The sequence below is a fragment of the Cryptococcus depauperatus genome, chromosome 4 (assembly GCF_001720195.1).
Source record: "Cryptococcus depauperatus CBS 7841 chromosome 4, complete sequence".
In the NCBI taxonomy this organism is placed as follows: domain Eukaryota; kingdom Fungi; phylum Basidiomycota; class Tremellomycetes; order Tremellales; family Cryptococcaceae; genus Cryptococcus; species Cryptococcus depauperatus.
Genome location: NC_089471.1, coordinates 589,299 through 611,477, shown reverse-complemented (window position 1 = coordinate 611,477; position 22,179 = coordinate 589,299). Strand labels below are relative to the sequence as shown.

The 22,179-nt window shown below is 43.8% G+C and overlaps 13 protein-coding genes across 13 annotated transcripts; 8 read left to right on the top strand and 5 right to left on the bottom strand.

Annotated features, from left to right (window-relative positions):
- Positions 1–59: 59 nt before the first annotated feature.
- Positions 60–1,221, top strand: L203_103522 (uncharacterized protein; the record flags this gene model as incomplete). The annotated part of the gene is made up of 5 exons (XM_066212920.1): positions 60–88; positions 320–410; positions 454–922; positions 973–1,112; positions 1,162–1,221. The coding sequence occupies 5 exons, from the start codon at positions 60–62 to the stop codon at positions 1,219–1,221; spliced, it is 789 nt and encodes a 262-aa protein (XP_066069017.1).
- Positions 1,222–1,359: 138 nt separating this feature from the next.
- On the bottom strand, positions 1,360–4,138 carry L203_103521 (chlorophyll synthesis pathway protein BchC; the record flags this gene model as incomplete). The annotated part of the gene is made up of 13 exons (XM_066212919.1): positions 1,360–1,585; positions 1,717–1,817; positions 1,882–1,901; positions 1,968–2,017; positions 2,521–2,679; positions 2,728–2,823; positions 2,874–3,043; positions 3,092–3,362; positions 3,410–3,480; positions 3,525–3,790; positions 3,841–3,865; positions 3,923–3,976; positions 4,025–4,138. The coding sequence occupies 13 exons, from the start codon at positions 4,136–4,138 to the stop codon at positions 1,360–1,362; spliced, it is 1,623 nt and encodes a 540-aa protein (XP_066069016.1).
- Positions 4,139–4,843: 705 nt separating this feature from the next.
- L203_103520 (acetolactate synthase, mitochondrial) lies at positions 4,844–7,295 on the top strand (the record flags this gene model as incomplete). The annotated part of the gene is made up of 6 exons (XM_066212918.1): positions 4,844–5,229; positions 5,297–6,216; positions 6,269–6,571; positions 6,622–6,921; positions 6,976–7,211; positions 7,263–7,295. The coding sequence occupies 6 exons, from the start codon at positions 4,844–4,846 to the stop codon at positions 7,293–7,295; spliced, it is 2,178 nt and encodes a 725-aa protein (XP_066069015.1).
- A 294-nt stretch (positions 7,296–7,589) lies between these two features.
- Positions 7,590–9,386, bottom strand: L203_103519 (uncharacterized protein; the record flags this gene model as incomplete). The annotated part of the gene is made up of 6 exons (XM_066212917.1): positions 7,590–8,300; positions 8,361–8,549; positions 8,604–8,705; positions 8,759–8,937; positions 8,997–9,138; positions 9,195–9,386. The coding sequence occupies 6 exons, from the start codon at positions 9,384–9,386 to the stop codon at positions 7,590–7,592; spliced, it is 1,515 nt and encodes a 504-aa protein (XP_066069014.1).
- A 289-nt stretch (positions 9,387–9,675) lies between these two features.
- L203_103518 (uncharacterized protein) lies at positions 9,676–10,693 on the top strand (the record flags this gene model as incomplete). The annotated part of the gene is made up of 5 exons (XM_066212916.1): positions 9,676–9,728; positions 9,776–9,814; positions 9,868–10,114; positions 10,184–10,523; positions 10,575–10,693. 5 exons carry the CDS (start codon positions 9,676–9,678, stop codon positions 10,691–10,693), a joined length of 798 nt encoding a protein of 265 aa, XP_066069013.1.
- Positions 10,694–10,860: 167 nt separating this feature from the next.
- L203_103517 (isopentenyl-diphosphate delta-isomerase) lies at positions 10,861–11,873 on the bottom strand (the record flags this gene model as incomplete). Its single annotated transcript, XM_066212915.1, has 5 exons — positions 10,861–11,039; positions 11,095–11,208; positions 11,259–11,396; positions 11,453–11,647; positions 11,714–11,873. 5 exons carry the CDS (start codon positions 11,871–11,873, stop codon positions 10,861–10,863), a joined length of 786 nt encoding a protein of 261 aa, XP_066069012.1.
- A 697-nt stretch (positions 11,874–12,570) lies between these two features.
- Positions 12,571–13,122, top strand: L203_103516 (uncharacterized protein; the record flags this gene model as incomplete). Its single annotated transcript, XM_066212914.1, has 4 exons — positions 12,571–12,641; positions 12,691–12,742; positions 12,797–12,995; positions 13,055–13,122. 4 exons carry the CDS (start codon positions 12,571–12,573, stop codon positions 13,120–13,122), a joined length of 390 nt encoding a protein of 129 aa, XP_066069011.1.
- Positions 13,123–13,413: 291 nt separating this feature from the next.
- On the top strand, positions 13,414–14,854 carry L203_103515 (uncharacterized protein; the record flags this gene model as incomplete). The annotated part of the gene is made up of 6 exons (XM_066212913.1): positions 13,414–13,483; positions 13,536–13,706; positions 13,771–13,989; positions 14,042–14,072; positions 14,124–14,201; positions 14,257–14,854. 6 exons carry the CDS (start codon positions 13,414–13,416, stop codon positions 14,852–14,854), a joined length of 1,167 nt encoding a protein of 388 aa, XP_066069010.1.
- Positions 14,855–15,281: 427 nt separating this feature from the next.
- Positions 15,282–16,433, top strand: L203_103514 (uncharacterized protein; the record flags this gene model as incomplete). The annotated part of the gene is made up of 7 exons (XM_066212912.1): positions 15,282–15,451; positions 15,535–15,642; positions 15,704–15,797; positions 15,857–15,947; positions 16,011–16,129; positions 16,190–16,296; positions 16,355–16,433. The coding sequence occupies 7 exons, from the start codon at positions 15,282–15,284 to the stop codon at positions 16,431–16,433; spliced, it is 768 nt and encodes a 255-aa protein (XP_066069009.1).
- Positions 16,434–16,948: 515 nt separating this feature from the next.
- Positions 16,949–17,240, top strand: L203_103513 (uncharacterized protein; the record flags this gene model as incomplete). The annotated part of the gene is made up of 2 exons (XM_066212911.1): positions 16,949–17,014; positions 17,082–17,240. 2 exons carry the CDS (start codon positions 16,949–16,951, stop codon positions 17,238–17,240), a joined length of 225 nt encoding a protein of 74 aa, XP_066069008.1.
- An 811-nt stretch (positions 17,241–18,051) lies between these two features.
- L203_103512 (uncharacterized protein) lies at positions 18,052–18,910 on the bottom strand (the record flags this gene model as incomplete). The annotated part of the gene is made up of 5 exons (XM_066212910.1): positions 18,052–18,187; positions 18,233–18,400; positions 18,447–18,513; positions 18,557–18,736; positions 18,787–18,910. The coding sequence occupies 5 exons, from the start codon at positions 18,908–18,910 to the stop codon at positions 18,052–18,054; spliced, it is 675 nt and encodes a 224-aa protein (XP_066069007.1).
- Positions 18,911–19,393: 483 nt separating this feature from the next.
- On the top strand, positions 19,394–20,550 carry L203_103511 (uncharacterized protein; the record flags this gene model as incomplete). Its single annotated transcript, XM_066212909.1, has 6 exons — positions 19,394–19,396; positions 19,450–19,625; positions 19,672–20,060; positions 20,104–20,254; positions 20,298–20,423; positions 20,466–20,550. The coding sequence occupies 6 exons, from the start codon at positions 19,394–19,396 to the stop codon at positions 20,548–20,550; spliced, it is 930 nt and encodes a 309-aa protein (XP_066069006.1).
- Positions 20,551–21,095: 545 nt separating this feature from the next.
- On the bottom strand, positions 21,096–22,179 carry L203_103510 (uncharacterized protein; the record flags this gene model as incomplete). The annotated part of the gene is made up of 5 exons (XM_066212908.1): positions 21,096–21,147; positions 21,197–21,658; positions 21,712–21,808; positions 21,876–22,092; positions 22,144–22,179. 5 exons carry the CDS (start codon positions 22,177–22,179, stop codon positions 21,096–21,098), a joined length of 864 nt encoding a protein of 287 aa, XP_066069005.1.

The following is a 22,179-nucleotide window of genomic DNA, read 5'->3' as shown; positions in this document are numbered from 1 at the left end:
TCTGCAGTAATAAAATCAATTATACAATGTATTTGTTAAGAAATGGAAGCGATAGATGAATGGAGATGTTCTTGATCTCCGTTGTCACGTGTGTCATCATTCCTTGATTAAAAGTATTAAAAGTAACAAAAATATATAGATTTCTTAAACATCTATAGTCATCATCTATATATACAATATATCTCAAATCAAAGCACTCCCACTGCACTACCTTCACCACGAGTCACTGAAATCTCTAGTTATCTACAAGTTCTTATTTTTTTTTACATCATGTGCGCCATGTTTCTTCATCTCTTACGTTTATAGCTAATTCTTCTAGGCCAAGCAAACCTTTGGGCAAAAGCATTTCAAGAAAGTCAAATACGAGTACTCCGGCGCCTTCAGAGGATGGCAATAGCATCCCTATAGCTGTAGGTCACCTATAATCTTTGCCTACAAGCTTACACAATATAGGCAATTATTGAACGCCTATCATACGCTGATACTCCTCGGCCATTCAAGTCCCCAGGATTTCAGTCTTGCCTCCCCTCACGTACAGCTACTACGTCTACGACAACTGTTAAAAAAAATGTAAAACAGATTCTCGCCCTCGAGCGTGAACGGCTCTCTGGAGGCGATGGATTTCTCTCGGCAGCCCATGTCGGTATGAAGAAAAGAGGTGAAACGATTGTGTTGGGCAAAAAGAAGAAGGGAGCGGCCAAGAAGAACAATATTCAAAATTTACTCAAGGGTAAAATGAAGCGGGAAGCCGAAGATGAAGGAACAGAAACTCCTACAGGAGATAGCGAAGCACCCAGCGGGACTGTAACGCCTTCACAACAGCAAGAAGAGGATGAGGAACTGGACCTGGAGGCAGCAGATAAGTTATATTCTCAGGGAGAGAGCCAGGATGAACAAAAGTCTCAAAAAGAGATTATTACCTGTGATTAATTCTCACCTTTGCTGCTTGAAACACACTGATTCATCTACCAGACATGACGCCGGCAGCACCGCCCTCGCTTTTGCCAGCCAAGAAGTACTGCGACATAACTGGTTTGTATGCCAAGTATACCGATCCCAAAACAAAATTACGTTACAAGGGACTGGAAGTATGGCATGTTGTTCGGAGTTTGGTACGTTGATCTATTTCTTCTTGAAGACCAAGAAATGACAAGCCAAAAGGGACCCGGAGCCGACCAATCCTATCTGGCTTTACGAAATGCTCAAACCTCCTTGAAATGATGCAAAAAGAAGGAAGGTCAATTATCTTTGAGGATTGAACCTCCATGTCCTGTCGATGTTGTTTGTAAAACATGTATCACTAGCCCAAAACAAGCAGGTTGTAGATATCGCGGGTATACATCATTCCTTGTTTTCATCTCAAGCCTTGACTTTTTCAACCCCATCCTTAACTTTTTCCTCGACTTTGTCCTTTGCGTCTTCCATCCTCGCACCGACAGGATGCTTTTTCTCTCTTCCGCCAAAGTACCAATAGTTGAGCCATCTACCTTCTTGTGCAAGTTGAGCAGCAGCATTGGTCGTATGACAAGCGAGAAGAAGGTAGTTTCGAGGCTGGACACGCCAAGCAAATCGCATAAAGATCATACTAAGATTACCTTGGATCAGTCTTGTTCTCTTCACTTAATTACATAACTGCTATTGTATCCTGTCGCACTCCATGCACATGTCATTGCATTTGCGCCGACGTACTTGAATTTGATAAAGACATAAACTTACGAGTAAGCAGCTAAAGTAGGACTCATGACACCAGAAATTGTCTCCTCATCTTTATTGACAATATCAGCCAGAGCTGCGAGGGGAAGACCCCAGTTGGCAAACTATCCACACGTGAATCATCAATCTCAAATGTCTTCCACTGTTTACTCATGGCTCGGTACTGACTGGTCCCCAAAAATGTGTACCTAATCCAACAACATTAGCAACCTGCTCTGTATACTGTACAACAACAGCACGCAAAGAGCACATACTAAAAAAGTACTGCTTTGCAGCGGGGGATTTCACCCAGTTCGCGAATGATCTAAGTCCTCATTCAGCAATCCTTCCCCAACCAACTCAGACTAGCCATATCTCGTTGAAAAGCTGTATTCTCCAAGCTTGTAGGGGCAAACCAATGGACTTACGAACTATCAAAAATCAGCCTCGAGAACCAAAAACAAATAAAATAAACTTACGCCATGATGTTTATGAACACAACCTGATTAAAAGTTGTCAAATTCACATTTACATCCATCAATACGACTAATGCGGAGTTCTGTCAAAGTGGCACTTTGGGCGTGGAGATTGTGATATCTCCACCATATTTATTTGTTCAATTCCTTCATTCTACATTATCAAAAGATACTTTGAAGCATAATTTTAACCCATACACAACATCTTAAACGCCCAGATATCCCCCTTACAAAGCAAACTACAATCAATTTGCCCAATGCTGATAATCTATAAACGCGCCATGACTACCTGTTTTCTCCGCAACAACTTGAAAGCCACTGGCCATTCTATTCAGGCCCATCAATGACACACTTGATGACACCTTTCCCATTTTTGTCTTTTCCAGCTTTGGTAATCTCAAAGGCTTCGAGGGCATCTTTGAACTTGAATGTATGGGTAAGCAGAGGTTCAAGGTTGACCTGGCCTCGGGCTACTAAATCAATCGCAAGTGGATAATCACCAGAACCATATCTGCAACTCGTCAGACAAGCAACTTTGGATGATGCTGAGAGGACCTACCGCCAAGCACCACGGATTTGAATCTCGTTAGTGATGACCCTAAACATGGGAATAGAAACGTCGGGAGGACCAAAACCGACTTGGACATACACACCGCTACGTGGTTTTGTCAGAAATTATCCAGCCTCAAGAAAAACGAAACGTACCCAGGCCTAATGGCGTTTAAAGCCATGTGAATACAAGCCTCCGCACCAGTAGCATCCACAACCAGGTCGATAGAACCTGGCCCTCGTTCGGGAATGCTGCATGATTGAAGAAGCTCGGCTGCAGTGCGAACAGACCAGTCCGCAAGTTTTTCACCGGGTTTAATAGGAGGCTAGATGTAACTCTAGTGGTGTAACGGTGTGGGTGAATGGCAACTCACCGACATGAAGGTATCAGTCGCAGCATACTCCTTGGCAAACTTGAGTCTCTCCTCGTTGATGTCAATTGCTACCACCTTGGCAGCGCCCATACCCTTGGCAACCGCCATAGCCAATAGTCCAACAGGGCCCGCTCCAGTGATGAGAACATTCCATCCAGTACGCATACCGCCGACGTTAGCGACGGCATGGGTCGCGACGGAAAGAGGCTCCATCATGGCACCATATGCAAGATCTACCGAGTCTGGAAGAGGGTACACAAGGTCGGCTGGACTGCAACATATCATCAACACCAAGAGCCTACGTTTCCGCAAACATACAGTTTGAAGTATCGAGAAAGCGTGCCGCCCTTGAAAGGCGGGTAGGCAGCGAATACCATGTGTTCACAGATCTAGAGTGTGTCAGTGCCTGCATGATCTCTGAGGGACGACATACCTGGTACTGACCCCTTCTGCAGTCTACACACATCCTGCAGGTTACACCTGGCTCCAAGGCCACCTTATCGCCAATCGTCAAGGGCCTATTCGCCAGGGTGCCTTTGTTTGACTCTTCCGCAAGGCCTCTGGCGGCAGCAATTTCTCCAGCTCGGGCAGTCTGCTGGGCAACGTTTGAACCCAGTTGAACGATAACGCCCGCCGACTCGTGGCCGAGACACATGGATTCTGAGCAAGTCGCAAGGCCCATTCGACCAGTGTTGTAGACTACGTGTTCCGTCAGTAACAAGGCTTTCCGAGATTCAGACAATACGCACAGTGGACATCAGAGCCGCAGATACCCTACCATTCCAACCCAGCTATCCATGAGAACAGGTCTCAACAGCAAGGATCACTTACAGTCTTTTTTATCTCCACGAGAACCTCATCTGGGCCAACTTGCGGAACGGGAACCTGCCAACGCATGAGCTCCATAAGAGGTAAAAACAGCGGCAGACTCACCTCTTCAAAGCTTGTCTGAAGAGCGCCGTGGAGAATGAATGCTGGGTTGTCCTTGGGCTTAAAGTCTGCCGGAACAGATCCAGAATGGTTAGACAAGGGAAGAGATGTGGTCATGATTTATTTTCCAAATAAGAAATACAGAAACAAAACCTTTATGTATCCTCTTTATATATCTTTTATCTGGGCGCATGAACTTTCTCTGTCCATTTTCCAAAGAAGGCGTTTGGAAAGATTCAAGAAAGAATAGATCCGGTATTGTCCCGGAAGTAACCACATTCTAGCCGGCACTACAGACTGGCAGTATAGGATTCCAGGAACGGATTTGCCGCAAGTTTATTTAGCCCCAGGGGAATATCGGGATTTTTGATGTGGGGCTCCGGGATAGGTGGCCGGATGTATCGTCGCGTGGTTGTCACGTGTCCGGCACGTGTTTCAACTACGGCGGTCATCGCCGCCAAGTTAATGCGGCGATGACCGATTTTTGCAAATTTCCATTAAAAAAATTTAAAAAAATCAGTTGAGAGATGGAAAACTCAACTATTTAATTTTTTTCAGGCAAGGATTTTGGATTTTGGGAATAAAATTACTTTTGCATGTCGTTATATATAGAGTTGGGATTTTTGGCCCATTTAGAGCTGGTGTTACGGTTTATTATTGGGATACCCAAAATGGAGTCATATGTCAGGGTTTTGGACGAAATTCGAAAAGTTGCCGACATTCGAGTCAGCAATAGTATTAATCCAAACATTTTTCTTTTCTTTTTCTTTTTCTTTTTCTCTTCTCTTTTCTTTCTCTTTACAATCAAAAACTAAAATCAAAATGATTTCAAGGCAGTCTTGCCTTATCAGGCGTTCTGTCCCATCCGCAAATAACATCATCCAGTCCTCTTCCCTCGCCATCACAAGAAGACAAAAATCTACTGACCGGTCGTCAAATCGCATTCACACCTCTTCTACTCAGAGTTACTCGTCTCCAGCGACAAATGTTCCCCATGTCCGAGAGAAAGGTATAAATCTCGAGGCCAAGGAGCGGGTGAGGGCACATGTTAGAAGAATTCAGAGTAGTGCTGCAAAAGATGCTGCGGCAAGCCCTGCCGTCCGGCCTCAACCAGCCCAGCACTTCCAGCCTGGGGCCACGCCTATGCCATCGAATACACCACAGTTTGATATTGCCGGTAGTCAGGTTAGAAATGGACTGGACTACTCGTACGTATAAAATGATCTCGATGGTGATGGATAACGTGTGGGCTATTGCTAATGTGCATATCCGTAGTTTTGTCGGACTCTCAGGTGGTCAAATCTTTCATGAGATGATGCTTCGTCACGATGTCAAACAGGTCTTTGGCTACCCTGGCGGTGCTATTCTTCCTGTCTTTGACGCCATTTACAACTCTCCTCATTTCCACTTTGTCTTACCAAGGCACGAGCAAGGCGCCGGCCACATGGCCGAAGGCTACGCTCGTGTGTCTGGCAAACCTGGTGTCGTCCTCGTCACATCTGGTCCTGGAGCTACAAATGTGATTACACCCATGCAGGACGCTCTTAGTGATGGTGTCCCTATGGTTGTTTTCTGTGGACAGGTGGCCACCAACTTGATTGGCAGTGATTCGTTCCAAGAGGCTGATGTCGTCGGTATTTCTCGAAGCTGCACAAAATGGAATGTCATGGTTAAAGACATTGCCGAACTTCCAAGAAGAATCAATGAGGCGTTCAAGATTGCCACTACCGGTCGACCTGGTCCAGTTCTTGTAGACCTTCCCAAGGACGTCACTGCTGCTATTCTCCGTACACCCATTCCAGCCAAATCTGTTCAACCTGGGCATTCCCCATACCTTCCCTCTAACCCTCTCAACCCTTCATCACAATCTTCGAAACCTCTTCCAGGAGATGCTGATCTTATTACTGAAGCTGCCAAATTGATCAACAAGGCTAAAAGGCCTGTCATCTACGCTGGCAATGGTGTGCTCTCTTCTCCCGATGGCCCTCGGCTCCTCAAAGAGCTTTCAGAAAAAGGTCGAATTCCTGTGACTACCACTCTTCAAGGTCTTGGTGCTTTTGATGAGAGAGATGAAAAATCTCTTCACATGCTTGGTATGCATGGCTCTGCCTATGCCAACTTTGCTATCCAAGAAGCCGATGTCTTGATTGCTCTTGGTGCCAGATTTGACGACCGTGTAACTGGGAAAGTTGATAGTGAGCTTTATCTGCTCAGATCTGCGGGATACGGGCTGACGATGTTACATAGCTTTTGCTCCTGCCGCTAGGGCTGCTGCTCTTGATGGTACAGGCGGCATTATTCATTTTGAAATCCAGCCCAAAAACATCAACAAAATCATTGAAGCCGACATCCCTGTTCTTGGTGACGTCGTTGCTTCTCTCAACGAGCTTGTGCCTCAAATTGATTCAGTTGATCGATCTGCTTGGATCGCGCGATGCAAAGCCAACAAGGAGAGGTATCCCTTCGCTTTTACGCCAAGTAAAGTGGGAGAAAAACTGAAGCCTCAAGAGGTTGTTCAGGAACTTGACCGTCAAGCCGAAGCACTTGGCAGTGAGTCGCCTCGAGCTTTTTCTTCTTTGCAGTACTGATAAACCATACAGAGGAGAAATTTATCATTTCCACCGGTGTTGGTCAACACCAAATGTGGGCTTGCCAACATTACCGATGGACAAGCCCTCAATCTTGGGTATCTTCAGGAGGTCTTGGTACCATGGGTTTCGGTCTTCCTGCTGCTATTGGCGCAAAGGTTGCTTCGCCCGAAAAGTATGTGGTTGATATAGATGGTGATGCTTCGTTCTCTATGACTGCCATGGAACTTGCCACTGCCAATCAATATGATATCGGTGTCAAGGTGTTGCTCTTCAACAATGAGTTTCAGGGTATGGTGGAGCAATGGCAAGGTAAGTGTACTGCGGTTTCTTTTTGAAATATCACACTGATTCTCTCTGTTTTAGACCTTTTCTATGAAAACCGATACTCTCATACCAAGATGCACAACCCCGATTTTGTCAAACTCTCTGAGTCTATGGGTGCTAAAGGCATGCGATGTACCAAGCTTGAGGATTTACCTAAGATGATGAAGGAGTTCTTGGAGTACGACGGCAAGAGACCTATCGTTCTTGAGTGTGTTGTCTCTAGCGAGCATGTCTACCCCATGGTTCCTGCTGGTAAAGCTCTCCATGAACAGATCGTCAGTGTTCTTTCGCTCCTTAGGATTGGTTTGTGCTGACTCTTAACACAGCTCCATCCTCTTCTTCGAAACAAGTCTGATTAAAGGTTTCACGTGCTTAGTGTGTTTACGACTATCTCAAAAAAACAGCTTGTCATTGATGATCTGGCGACCTCTGAAATTTTCATTTAGGCATCTCTGCCTCGGAACTGAACGTCTTGTATCCTGATGTATATGCATGGTTTCAATTAATGCCAGAGCAATATTGCGTAACAATGCTAGATAAAACAGCCTTTAGCTGAAAGATAGGCTGTACTCGTCTCCCACTTCCCTCTCAATCTTGATTTTTAGACCTCACGTCTATCTCTTGTTATTCCGTGGTTTTATCCATGCCCTCTTTCATTCCAAATTCTTGAATTCATCTAAAATTTCCGCGTCGTTCCAGTCTTTTATACCCATCATCCAAAATAACTTTTCCAACTTTTTCACAGCCTCCATCATCTCCGCTGTCTTCACCTCTCTCATTCCTCGTCCCCCATTACTATCTCCATGATACTCAACATATTGTTGTATGACCTTCACTCCGGCTTGTGCATCCATCACAGATAAACGTATAGCAGTATCAAAAGCATGTTCTGCGGAAAGTACCCGGTCCATTGATGAAATAGCAGAGAATAATGTAGGGAGAACAGATGACGCTTGTAGGCTTGTAGGACAGATTGGCGACAGATGAGCATTCAAGGTCGGATGAGAGAGCAGGCTGATTGTCGGGCGAAGGAAGCTCAAGCATAAAGAAGTGAGCATTAATCTTGTGGGCCTCTTTGTAAATGGTGAGGCTTGGCCCGACGAAAGGTATCTTGTAGGAGCAAGAGATGGCCGATTGGGTGTGATAGGAGTAGCCGAGGACATGTCACGGTCAATGTCTATTGTATCTGCATCTGTAGGAAGATATGGATAGAATCTATGGCTGTCGTCTGGCTTGGGTGGTGTGTGGACTTGTACGATCTCCCCAGTCGAGGATGATATGACAGGCGGAAGATCAGCAAAGTATCTTGACTTTATGGCTGATTGAGAAATTTTTGCTCTCGCAGGCTGCAGTGGCTTCTCAAGCTAAGTCAATACCCTCTTGTCAACCAATTCTCATTGAATGATGCTGAAAGCAACACGTACATTATCATCAACCATATCTACGTCAACGTCTTCATACATTAATGCATTTTTGTTGGAGAGCGATCCTCGTGTCTCCAGCAATTGAATTTCTCTCCAGCTTTTCTCTGGAATGTTTGCGCCAGAATGCTTAAGAACATTGGATAACGTCAAATTTTGACACCCTAACGTCACAATGTCATTTGATTCAGACTGAAGAAACGATAAGCCACTTGTCATTCTGTTTTAAACACATTGAGAGTATACTTTTAGTCTCAAATTCTTGTCATCCGTCCAGAGGACGACTCTTGCTCCTTGACTTTTGTAATACAGACAACAATCCAGAATCTCATCGTCTCCTTTACCACCCTGATATCAATCAGTTGAAAAATATCTGTAAAGTCATCAGAGGATAAGCTTACGATTACATTATGATCATACCTCTCCGCCAAGCTCTGGCATCTGACGGCACAAGGTCCACCCTGACGTCTCTCTCTATGAGTCTCGAGGAGCCAGGAATTAGCGACTCTTGCCAGCCTACCAACGTCAACCGGAGAATCTGGATGAGGCAGTTTTGAAGAAGATTGCAAACCGTCAATTTCTAGAAACAACAATCCAACAATCGATCAGTTTGGTCTCTACGCATCCTATCAAGCTGACCTTGTATAACCTTGAAAGGTACTAGTAGTAACAATCCTGGAGGCTGTATTGCAGCAAGTACAGCATGAAGGGTTCGAACAAGGTTGAGATGCTTAATTAAAACATTTGTATCCAGAACCAAGAAGTACATTGGGTTGCCAGACTTGACGCTTTCATCAGTGACAGTTCTTCCATACTATTTGTTGTAGGAATACCTACAGAAGAATTTGACTGCCACGGCAACATAGCGTCTTGTGGAGTCAGCGCTTGAGTGGTTGAACTCGACGCAGGCATGCTATCTGCAGTGCCCCATACATGGCTTGTTTCATCATATGCTTGTGATGCCGGAGGCGAGAACGAACCAGGGCTGGGAGGATTGAAAGCATGCTGTCCAGAGTAGCTGGGAAACATTACACAGGTAACTTGTGGATGGATAGACAACAAGACATGCCCCTCACAGTAACCATGGGAGCGTAACACCTCGCTTCAAGAACCAGTTTTGGTTTATGCTGTCTTTTTGAAAGTTATTGAAGATGAAAATGATACTTTATTTTATCTCTGGCATTTTGATCAACAAGTTCCGTTGGTAATCTTCGGTGGAGGTTGATCCACTTAGCTTTCTCTTTCTTTTTCAGAATTGACAGCTTTTAAATCTCTTTTAATTTTCATTTTAATCTTTTCTTTCAGAATCGAAAGGAAAATGGAAGTTACTCCTCATACGTTCATCTTTGAGATTGTGGAAAAGTACAAAGAGTTAGTCAACAGGCTGTGCTCAAAGTGGATTGACAGGCTTTACACAGGCTTCCTGCTGACAAGAGACTTTTGGTTGCCGTAGCTGGGTATGTCATCAATAAAGATATATAAAGTCTTTACTAATAACCCACATTCAAAGGCCTCCGGGATCAGGCAAATCAACGTTTGCCTATCCCCTGGCCGACGCTCTCAATGTTTACGTTCTGGGACACGCTCCTATTAATCCATCTTTCATCGAAAGTCCATCGTCCCATCTTTTGGCTACAAGTAGCAGCAAACAGAAAAGCTCAGATGAAGTTGCTGTTACTGTAGGACTGGATGGGTGGCATTATTCTCGTAAAGAGTTGGATGATTTTGATGACCCGAAAGAAGCACACTGGAGAAGGGTATAGATGTTTCCTGATTGTCTAAAGCTCGGCGCTGCTTATAGCCTGCTAATGGTATGTTCATGATAGGGAGCTGCCTTCACATTTGATCTCTCATCATATCTTGCGTTTCTTTCTCTCCTTCGTCTTCCACTACATCCCAATCCTCCAAAAGAAATACCATTTCCTACGTTCGATCATGCCGCTAAAGACCCAGCACCTTCAGCATACCCTATCCTCCCTAGACATCGGATTATTGTGGTGGAAGGGCTCTATACGCTGTTGGACATGCCAGGATGGAGGAAATGCGCTGATATGATGGACATTGGTGTTTGGGTTGATGTTGAGGAGGAAATTGCAAGAGAAAGGGTAATCAAAAGGAATTGGGAAGCTGGAATTGTGGAGAGTTTGGAGAAGTGTGTAGAAAGAGGTGAGTTGTAAGTATCACAGACGCTAGGAATATCTGTGGTAATACTTTCAGTCGATGCTGTTGACATGAAGAACGGAGAGCAAGTGAGGAGCCATCTTGTCCAACCCACATATATAATAAAATCCATCAATGGACAGCCTTTCTCTCTAGAGACAGTTTTTGCAGCATAGCAACTGTTTTCACGTATGGCCATCACAAAGCTTTTAAAACCCTGTGAACCCTATGCAAAGAGTATGCTAAAAGAAAGCACTGTTATGATTTGAACAGAAGAGAAGAAAACGATTCTACAAGGTCCATAATCATTAAAGAAGCCTCTTGCATTACGTCGTAAAAGGATCTAAACCATCTTGAGAAGCTCATTGACCTTGTCGCCATTGGCTAACACATCCGCTCGAACCTGTCCTACGCCCTTCGCTTCGTCCCACCCCAAAGCCTTGGATTTCACTAACATTTCGTCCCACCATGGAAAGAGGAGATCTCGGGCGATCAGTCGAAACCAGGGAGTAAAAGAGTTTTCTAGCGCCAAAGCAATCAGTCGCGGTTTATCGATGAAAGGCTTTTTGGAACTTACTGTGATCATCAAACATAGTCTCCAGCTCGGCTTTTGACACATATCTAGCATCACTAACCTCATTAGGGTTACATTCATGATCCACATTGACGGTCGCAAAAAGAATATAGTCAACTGACAGTCACCATTAGCTAAAAACCTCTAAAGTTGCTCTTAAAACCTACTCTCATGCTCTCCCCAAAGGCCATCGCTGGGAGCCAGATAATGTATCCGGGTAAGGAAGATAAAATCCTCTGGTTTCAGTTGCTTTTCTGGGATACCCAACTCTTGCGGAAGCTTTCTGATAGCCGCAGCCTTAACGCCTAGCCAGCTTGTCAACTCAAGCCTCTATAGAAGAGAAGTCATCGGCAAGGCTTACCAGCCTGATTGCTTTCAACAAGTTCTGGCTTTATGTACAAAGGATGAGAGCAACATGTGTTTGTCCACATATTGGGAAAGGTGATCTTTTCGGCTGCGCGCTTCTGAAGGAGCAGTCTGCCATCTGATGGCCTGAAAAGAAACACGGAAAATGCGCGATGGAGAAGACCAGTTGAGATATTAGACATGAGATGGCCTAGGTATCACAATGAACACGTTAAAAGATGACTGACACAAAGCTGTCATTTACGACTCTACTCACAGACTTTTTTGCTACCTTCTCCGTAAGCCTTATCCTCAGAGTCTACCAAGATACATCTTTCCTCCATGAGCCTCACTTGCTCTTCATTATAAGTGTCGAGATTGACATTAGAGGTGGCGAGTGAGATAGCAGGAGGTGCTTCGACGACAGAAACGGACATTGTCAGTGAAAGATTTCGTGTTTTCGATTGACAAATGACTCAATAGCGATGAAAATGATTATACAATGTAAAAAAGTAAAGAAAATAATTTCCATATAAATGACTTTTATCACAACTATGGTTCGAGAATGCATTATTAATTACGTAATATTCAGGAAGCAAGTACAAAAGTGATTTTTATATTACACGTCATTGTACTGATAAGTTGACATAATGACATAATGCTTTATGGCTATTTCTTGATTCTCAAACTTTTATTCTCAAATAGATATAATTGTCAAGCTAAAATCCTTGTCAACTATCACAAGCAAAAGATAACAAGCTTTGATTTAGCCTACCGCTGCTTGTATAAATCTAATTATTCAAGATTGGTTATGCCCAAGCAAAAGAATTTTGCATTTCAAAAAATCAAGCCATGCAACCCTATCCAAACCACCAAAAGTCTTATTAGTCGTCAACAGGATGTGGTTATCACTTGATATTACAAAATACTGCTCAATTTTTGACAAACAGATAAGCTTTCTATATCATGGCTACCTACGCCGGGAATGCACCAGGATGAGGCAAAGTAACGTCATGACTGACATCAACGACTTGCGCAATACATTGCAAGTCTTGTGATAATTAGTTGTCATATGTCATCTGTCATCTGTCATGTGGTTTTGTTTTGGCTTTGCAGACGGATATAAGCGTTCCAATGTTGCCACCAAGGCGATTTTCGATGAAGAATAATTATATCATGTCATACCAAAAGACCAACCTCAACGAGTAGGTTATCAGCCTTGATAAAATGATGTACCTTTGACTTAAATCACAGCATCTCAGTCATGCCGACTGGTGTACAAGGCTCTTACCCAGGGGTTCAAAACGTACGTCATTTAGCTATATTTCTTTCGTATCTCGTCTCACACCCCTCGCCACAGGTTTCGGAATCCTCGGTACACCAACCGGAAAACGTCTCTGCTACCATTCGAAAGTTTATCGGACGCACTGGTGTGCCCAATGAAAGAGGATATGAGCATGTCATCAACGATAATGCCAGGGATGTAGTGGAAGGCGAACCAGGGGTAATTGAAAGTTCGGATCTGGCTCCTTTAGGCCATGAAATAATAGCAGAGGATCGTGAGTAATCGTTTGTGTGGAACAAGATTACCTTGTAATGACGCTGACATTATCACAAGCTGGGCTCATGACAGAGACAGCTGCTATGGCCAAGAATATCTATTCGTCCTTGACTGATAACCACTGAGAGACAACGGTAGTGATTGGGCCGCTATGTTTGTGCCTGTACAAGTATATGTAAGAGATGAAAGTGACCGGAATGCAAAGAGATGAATGTATTCTTTACTGTCTCAGGCAAGGGGTTGATAATGAGGTGCTTGATGTGATCATTGTTGTAATGAATCATCTACTTTTTTATTATTAGAAGAGTCATCATTGTCACAAATGCCTGATTTGATTCCGGCGCCACATTCGTGCTTCTCTTTGCTGTTGCTTGGATTTTATCATTCATCTATTACTTCTCATCACAATTTTTCTAATGTATTTATTCGCCATCGTCTTCGCAGTGACAGCAACTCTCCCTGTAGTTCTATCATGGGGAGCTGCTGGTATGTATACACATTGGTGATTGGCACATGGAACTGATGGTGCACCTACTAGGTCATGAAATGGTTGCCACCATTGCTCAAATTCATCTTTACCCCTCTACCAAAGAGAAGCTCTGTCAAATATTACCAGAAGAAGCGAAATGTCATTTGGCACCTGTTGCAGCTTGGGCAGATAGGGTTCGAAACAAATATAGAGGTACAGCTCCAATGCACTATATCAATGGTGATTTCATCTAGCTTTTAGTCCCAATGTCAGTAAGCTGTTGCGCTTATGTGTTTTATTACAGCCAAGAAAGACCATCCTCATGATCACTGTGAATTTGGAGAAGATGGATGGATGAATGAAGATGTCAATGTTGTGACAGCCATCCAAAATTTCACTCAGACTATTATGGATGGAAAAGGAGGAAGGGATGTTGATATAGCTTTGAGGTTCCTGGTGCATCTCATTGGAGACTTACACCAACCTCTTCACTTGACAGGTAGAGACAAGGGAGGGAACAAGGGCAAGTTTTTCTGGTAATTGATGCTTGGCGACGAGACTGATGGTAACCTTAGCAATGTTCTTGTTTGAAGGCAGGCATAGGAAGTGAGATCGTAGCCACCGCGAACCAAGTTTACTCTCTAACGAATGGCGTAGTTTACATTCTGTATGGGACTCTGGTATTATCACAAAAAACATCAGAGAACTCTCAAATTATACATCCCCCTTACCCTCGTAAGTCTTTCGTCACCCGTAGACTATTTTAAATTGCTCAAATGGATTGACATAGTAAACAAATCGAGTCAGCCCTTCCAGGCTCCATCTTTGACCCCTATGTACGGTGGATTGTTTGGGAGGGTGTTCGTCTGTGGTGGAAAGACGATATCTCTACCTGGCTGTCCTGTCCCGACGACGGCGATCCTTTCCCTCACTCGTCACAAATGCCAATACCCCCTTCCGCATCCTTAATATTGAAAAAGTATCTCCGCTCGGCTTCTTCCTTCGCTCTGTCTCTTTTACCCTCTCAACTTTCCACCGTGGCTGAGCTGTCGTTTGCTTTGCCTTTAAAAGAGACAGAGGGATTGGAGAACCAGGCCTTAGTCCTTACTCCACAGAAACTCTCAGCCAACGGAGCCAAAATGGAATTCCCAACTTGTCCCTACGCATGGGCTACTTTTATTCATCAACTTAATTGTGACATTATCTGGCCTGCGTCCTATACTGGCAACGCTGGTGAAGCCCTCATCGAGCTTGACACTGCCGAATATCTCGGCGAGATTGGAAAGCAAAAAATTGTAGAGAAGATGTTGGCTATGGCTGGGCTGAGATTGGCCAAAGTGTTGAATCATGTATTGGCAGGAGAGGATGCGTTGTATTTCGGTTACTGATAGAGTTGTATAGTCTGTAAACGATTGTTGAAATCTATTGTCATGCATGTTTTACTCTTTGCATTGTCATGCTGTTTCTCGTCAAACACTCGTACTTTTTTTTCGCAAATAACTCTGACAACAGTCACAATTTTGGAAAGATAAAGTCAGAAACTATATCTGGATGGGAGCCTTGTTCTTATCATGTGTATATTACGTAATCATTATTGAAGATAGACAAGAATAATCATTTGCATACTGAATACCTATTTATACAATGATTTAGACAATAAAAAAATTCATACTTTAAACCCTTGTCAGTATCAAGCTAGGATTATATTAACATTCAAAGAATAGCAAGGAAGCAGTATAATTATCGACTGAAATCAAGCGGCCAGCCTTACATTGCTAATTCACTATTGACATTCATTTTGGGAAGTACTCTGTGATGGATCAGGTACAATCTGGCTCTACACCTATGCCCTTCTGGGGAACTTCCAGCTTTTCCCAGATGAAAGAGTATGATGACAGCAATGGCAGCAGCAATCACAGCATCGACATTCATGCATCAGCTGCCGAACTGAATAATGCTATATTTGCTGGAAGCGGAGAGTGGACGTAAGTATTTCTTTGGTCGGACAGTTAATGAGGTTTTTTGGATCGCTAGCTACTATCAGTGGTAGCTGACAGGAAGCAACTAGATATGAGATGCGAAGAGAGGCGCAATTAATAATACCAGGTTTATATCTGGGCCCTTTTCAGGCATCATTGAATGCTGGTAAAATGAGATCCATGGGAATCACTCATGTGTATGTGCAAGTACTGAATTTCTACAAATCAGGATGACTGAGGCAACGATTTTGTACGCAGGCTATGTATAAGAGATCAAAAAGAAGCCAGGTTGATTTACCCGAGATTTCCAACAGAGTTCAAATACATGACCCTTGATCTTAGCGACCACCCAGTATGTCTCGTCTTGTAACATACATAGAATGATTGTTTTTCATGCCAAGTCTTGGATAGAATCAAAACCTCATCACTACGTTCCCAAGATGTCGAGATTTCATCGAAGAAGCCTTGTCTAATGGCGGGACAGTGCTTGCTCATTGTAATGGTGAGTTGAGACGTCTCGATAATAAGACTTCATAGATTACAAGACTGTTGACATCTAACATAGGCGGGATAGCTGTTTCGCCCTCCGTAGTCATTGGCTATCTCATGTGGAAATTCAACTGGACAGCAGAGCATGCTTTAAGCCATGTACAGAATAAGAGATATTGTATCAGTACTATTCCTGTAAGTTGATAGGCTATAAGCGCCTCTTTTTATTGTTTCTGTCTCTCATGATTTCAACAGTTTCAAAACCAATTCAAAGAGTATGAACCAATATATATGGCACAAAAGATGGTTGAAAGTGTATCGGAAAGAGAAAATGGGATGAGTAAACGTCAAGTAGAGAATGAGTGAATCAACAAATATTCCTGTTGATGCTTTTTACTGACATTGACTCTATCCCACTAGCAATGGGGACAACGAAGATGAATTACGAAGACGAGTACGGCAAGCTCTAGCGGACAAAGATGACCTGATAATGAAATGATATGGGAACGATTATACGTCAGATAGCCTCATTTGGTGAAGCCGCAATGATGTGCTAGCTTTGCGACTACTTTTCTGTAAACAGTGGCCGCTTCAGTTGACTCAAAGAAGGATAGGTGCTTACCAATACCCATAGTTGAACTGGTTGGGATTGGTCAATACATTATTTTCTCCAGGCAATGGATGGGCAATGAAAAGACAATCTAATTGCCACCTTTATCGCTCTCTCGCCTTCCTCATCTCGTGAAATGGAATCGAAGAACAACTAATAAATTGTTCAAATTTCAATACTATCAAAAAATTCATTTCTTGACCTAAAAAGCCAAAACTCCAGTGTCGGCGGTGACCGCCTTCAGCAACAGAATTTTATATTTCCAGGGCTTAAAATAACTGTGCCTGGCTTATCTTATCAATATAGCTGTGCCGCCTACTCCCGACATTCACTCTTTAGAGGATCATCTGTCGAGCTCTTTCTTTTACTTCCCCTCAATCAAAATACAACACAACTGATGCAGTATGCTTGTATTTCCTGCTCAAGGTGACAGGCTTTGTGGACTCCTTCTAGCCTGTATGACCATTCGGGTGAGTCAAAGTATCAAAATGAGAATCTTCTCGAACAGTATTAAATGAGTGCTCAAAAAGATTATAGATGACTTTTTTGTATCGTTCCAAGACATATTGTGAGCTATTTCTTGAGGCCTCAAGGCGGTGGAACGGTGCAAATGGAACTATCGACCACCATCGTTTATTTCGTTGGCAAAAACGAGGTATTGGGTCTTTTACAGCGATAGTTCTTATGTCAACTTAGTCACGCCGTTTCTCAAGCCTCTATTACACGCCCTTCAATTGAGATGATGGAGTGATAGAAACTGTTTCTGTTTTACATCTTCTTTTCGTTTCTGAAACACCTCTCTCTTCTTTATTCTATTCTCATCCAGTTCAGCCACCCTCTGATTTCTGAAACTGGCTATTATGGACACTATACCTAAGGAATATCATCCTCTCTCTCAAAATTCTTGCCAGTCCAATCTTTGTGACCTGCTTTTTCTTATTCCCAAGTTGGTCTTTTACAGACCCTTCCAGGGTAACTTCTTAAGAAGCATTATCTTTTTACTCTTACCTGCTTAGGAACCCTCTTACGTAAAACTATTACAGTGTTCTCTATTGATGTTGTTTGGGAGCGACGAAAGATGTAGACAGATAAGAGAGCTAATAATCAAATAGTAGTGATTTTTGCTAGACGCCTGATCTAGCATAGAAAAACTATTGCATTCAATTTTTCAAACGGCTGCACAAAGTCAGTGCTGGTGTGAGTGAAGGAAAACTATACGAGTGCAACAGCATCAGAATAGGCCAAGTCAAATATTAGAAATCAAGCCAACATAAACCAAGTTTGGGTCCAATGGGTACTCTTTCAGTTTCTCGTATATCAAGCCGCTACACTCAAATCAAACTCTTACGTTGTAAGCAAGTCTAGATTGAAACGATGCATTATGCCATATATGTACTTTGATGTCAAGGATGGATCAAAGGTCAATTGTTCGTCAAAACAAAAACCATAGGGTTCGTTACGGGAGCCGTTTTTGCCAACTAAGCGTGTCATGGAAATGATGGCTTGTTTACATAAAGTAGGCGAGGGCACCAGCAGCGACAGCGAGAGCAGTGCCGGCGATAGAGACGGTAGAAAAGCTCTTTGCGCCACTGGCTTTAGAAGAAGAAGCAGAAGCGGCAGCAGAGGTAGAAGAGGGAGATGTCCTGAAAAGAGTCAGAGAGCATGATCAAACCTGCAAGTCTACTTACTTGACAGTCGTAGATGACGCAGAAGAAGCAGCAGAAGAGGCAGAAGAAGCAGCAGAAGCGGCAGAAGAAGCAGCAGAAGAAGCGGCAGAAGAAGCAGCAGCAGAGGAAGTGGCACCGGCAGCGGCAGAAGTAGAAGCAGTGGCAGAGGTAGTGCCAGCAGCGCCACTACTATCAAGATCATTAGCTCTGCAATTGAAACCAGAAAAATACCCACGATGTAGAGCCAGCGATGCCAGAGGCAGAAGTAGATTTGGAAACACAAGAACTGCTCGAACCAGCCTCTACAAAATAAGCTAACATCGTCATGTCAAGCAAGACACTCACGGATAGTAACCGCCTGATCATAGTTGATGGCGCCAGTGCTGTCGACAACCTTGACGGTAACCGAAGTGCCCGAGGCAATATCAACGGTCCAAGTGAGAGAGGTGCCAGACTGTTGACCAAAGTCCTTCAACGCCGCGGCCGAGGACTGACCGCCGGGGATGATAGACAGATAGTAAGGAGCTGTAGTCTCTGTCAGCATCTGTCCCAGTTATACAAAAGCGCAGGCTTACCAGTACCACCAGACCACGAGAGCATAGTGGGCTGACACTCGATAAGAGAAGCGGGAGTATTGACAGTCAGACCAGCAAGGGCTGCGCCAGCAGCCGCTAAAACGACGAAGGATTTGGCAAACATTGCAGTTCAAAGCAAAGAAAAGTTATAAAGCTGTAAATGAAAACACAATGAAGAAAGAGAAATGAAAATTGAGAAATGGACCGCTTTTATATCCACGGGCCTACGCCATGGTCAAGGCGTAGAACTGTCAGGGTAAGATCTAAAATTTTTATTGATGACTTTATTTGCTGCCTTGTTGGATAGATATAGATAAGATACAGATAAGATATGATAACAGCCCTCATATCTTATCTTGAAGCTTGCTTCAGCGCAGTTCACCGAGTTGTTGAGCAATTATTATTTTATTTTATTTTTAAAAAGACCAAACGTGTTGACAAGAAATCAGGCACGACGTGATGCACCTGATTTGATTCCGCTGTGGGAGAAATATCGTAAATCAATATAATTCATTACGTAACTAATAATTGATCCCGCTCCACCATTTCACGTCAACTCTTTTACTTTTCAATTTGTTTTTCAATTCTTTTCGCGAAAAATATAAAGATGGTAAATATAGACCTCTTTTAGAGGAGATACATGGTGCTTACCGTTGGTCACAGTCGGACATTGCCGCCTCAGCACCTCCTGTAAGAGATTCTTATGACCGGGCTGCATCCCCCGCCCCGAGAGGTTGGGATGATGATAGATATGGGAAACGTCCTCCGTCTGGAAAATTTGAAGGCGCTGGCAGGAATTATCCCGCGAGAGATGCGTCGTACAGGGATGTCCCAGCCGAGTGAGCAAGAGCGATTTGGATGGATGATGGACTGACGAGTCGCCAGAGGTCCTCCAGAAGACATGCCACGCCGACCGATGGTAGCGCCCAAGGCCGAGCCAAACCAGGTGCTCGGCGTGTTTGGCTTGTCAATTCGGACTCGGGAACGCGATCTTGAAGACGAGTTTATGAGGTATGGCGACGTGGACAAGGTCATCATTGTGTATGATCAGAGGGTAGGTTGTGCCGAGCGGAATCGGGCTTACAATGGGCAGACGGACCGATCTCGTGGCTTTGGATTCATTACGATGCGTACCGTTGAAGATGCGGAGAGGTGTATTGAGAAGCTCAATGGACTCAGTCTTCACGGGCGAAACATTCGTGTTGATTACTCGGCTACACAGAAACCCCACTCGTCTACTCCTGGGCAGTATATGGGTACCAAGAGGCCTCCTCGTGAGTGAAATCGTGTCAGAGTGAGTTGTGCTGATGTTGAAAGGGGATGACCGTTATTCTCGTGGTGGAGGTGGCGGCCGTTATGACGACCGCCGAAATGATCGACGAGGTTATGACGACCGTCGTGACTATTATGATCGTCAGCCTCGCGCTACCCCCGCTGCTTCTGGCTACGAAGGCAGGGACCGTTACAGGTGGGTTAATGTAGCCCTGGCAATTACTGAATGTTGTGTGTAGAGACTCTTATGCTGCCCCCCGCGGCGACGACCCTTACGAGGGCCGATCCAGACGTGATAATTACGAATATAGTTCCAAGCATGACAAATACGACAAGTATGATGACTATGATTACGACAGGAGAAGGTGTGTTCCCAGATGGTGACTTTTCACTAATAATCTTTCCAGCTCTCGCCGAGGTAGATATTCTGCTTCTCCAGGTCGTGCTCGTGAATATGAAGCTCTACCTCCTCCTGAGGCACCTAGGTATTAGTCGTCATCTTCAATTGGCAATATCGTTCTGCAAAGATTTTCCAGTAATAGCAAAAAATTCCAAGGAAAGAAAACGTCAATGCCTCGTCTCTTCTATATATGTGCAAATGCAAGGCTTGAACAAATATGGTGGTTACAATAAGTAGACAATTGAATCCAATACGAACAAGCTTCAGTAATCTTCAACTTCGAGAATATCTACGTTGTCGGCTTTGTCAACTTTTGCAGACTGAGCAAGATTATACATTCCTGAAGCCACAATCATGGGTTGAAGTGAACATGATAAATAGGATAGAGGTTGGAAATAAACGGTAAGTCATTTTAAAAGAGCGTTTGCCTTGGTGCGGGTCGTGAATTTGCACCAGGCTTATGCAACTCAATACGAGTAATCCTTGAAATGAGATTTCAATGCATCTTTCGTGATTGCTATTAGTGCGATGGGTTTCTAGACGACGAAAAGGAAACTCATTTACGTTTTGGATCTCTAAAAGACATACATAATTTACACATCCTAGGGACAGAATAAGAAGATGGAAAAGGCTTGCTTTAAAAGTAAGTCTTTCGTTTTCGAGCGGTGTATTTGGAGTCTCGAGGAACGCTTTAAAAGGATCAGTAAAGCAGCTTTTGGATACGGTAGAATGACCAACCTTTCCTTCCCTCTCGTTCTGTACAACTCCTTCTTCTTCATGATCCACTCTTTCGGTTTCAGTTCCTTCTTGCCCTTTTTGACCTTTCCCATTTGTTCACGTTTTCTTCTTCTCTCATTCTTGACCTGGAGCCTTCTCTCTTCCATCGTTTCCTCATCCAGCTCCATGTTGTTACCATCTAGAGCCTTTGGTATCGTTTGCTGTCCAACCATGAGACATAGATACATTTTTCGAGCTTTTCGAGAGTTGGGATAGTCAACGACAAGACCACCGCCAAAGCCTGCTCGTTGGGCGGCAGTGGTGATCATGGTGACTTGGTCATCAGAAGACGGGTAAAATTGAAACACTGCTCGAGAAGGGTTCTGCAAACAGGCATGGAGGGTAGTAAAAAAACGATTGAGACGCTGGAGAGGAGAGTGGGAATTTGAATCAGCATTGAGAAGCCATTGAATGACCGAAATACTATCTTCTTGTTAGCACTATAGGAGATGAGGTATGAGTCAGGATGTACTTGCCTAATAGCCCCATCAAAAGTACCTGGTCTGAATCCAAAGCCTTGTCCAATATCTTGTAAAAATAAATCACCTTCTACTTCTCTTTCCAAAGCAACCTCTAATGATATACCACATGAGCATCGCAACACTTGTCACTCATATCAACCAACAGCCCAATCACTCACCAAGCATACTCGGCGCAATATCCACGCCCACCCAAACATGACCTTCTTCTTCCAAGAGCTCTCCACTCAATCCTGAGCCACAACCAATATCAAGAACGTACGCCGCCCTGTCATCTGGTAGAGCCAAAAGCTGAAGGGCTCTTTCAGTCATTTGTGCTTGGATATTCTTGATACGTGTGTTTGCTGTATACTTGGCAGCCTCGGTATCGCCATAGAACTAAATAGTCAGGTGAGTAGATACAAACGGATGGTAAAAGAAAGAGTGTACAATTTCTGGAGGAGCTATTTCTTCAGGACGAGACAT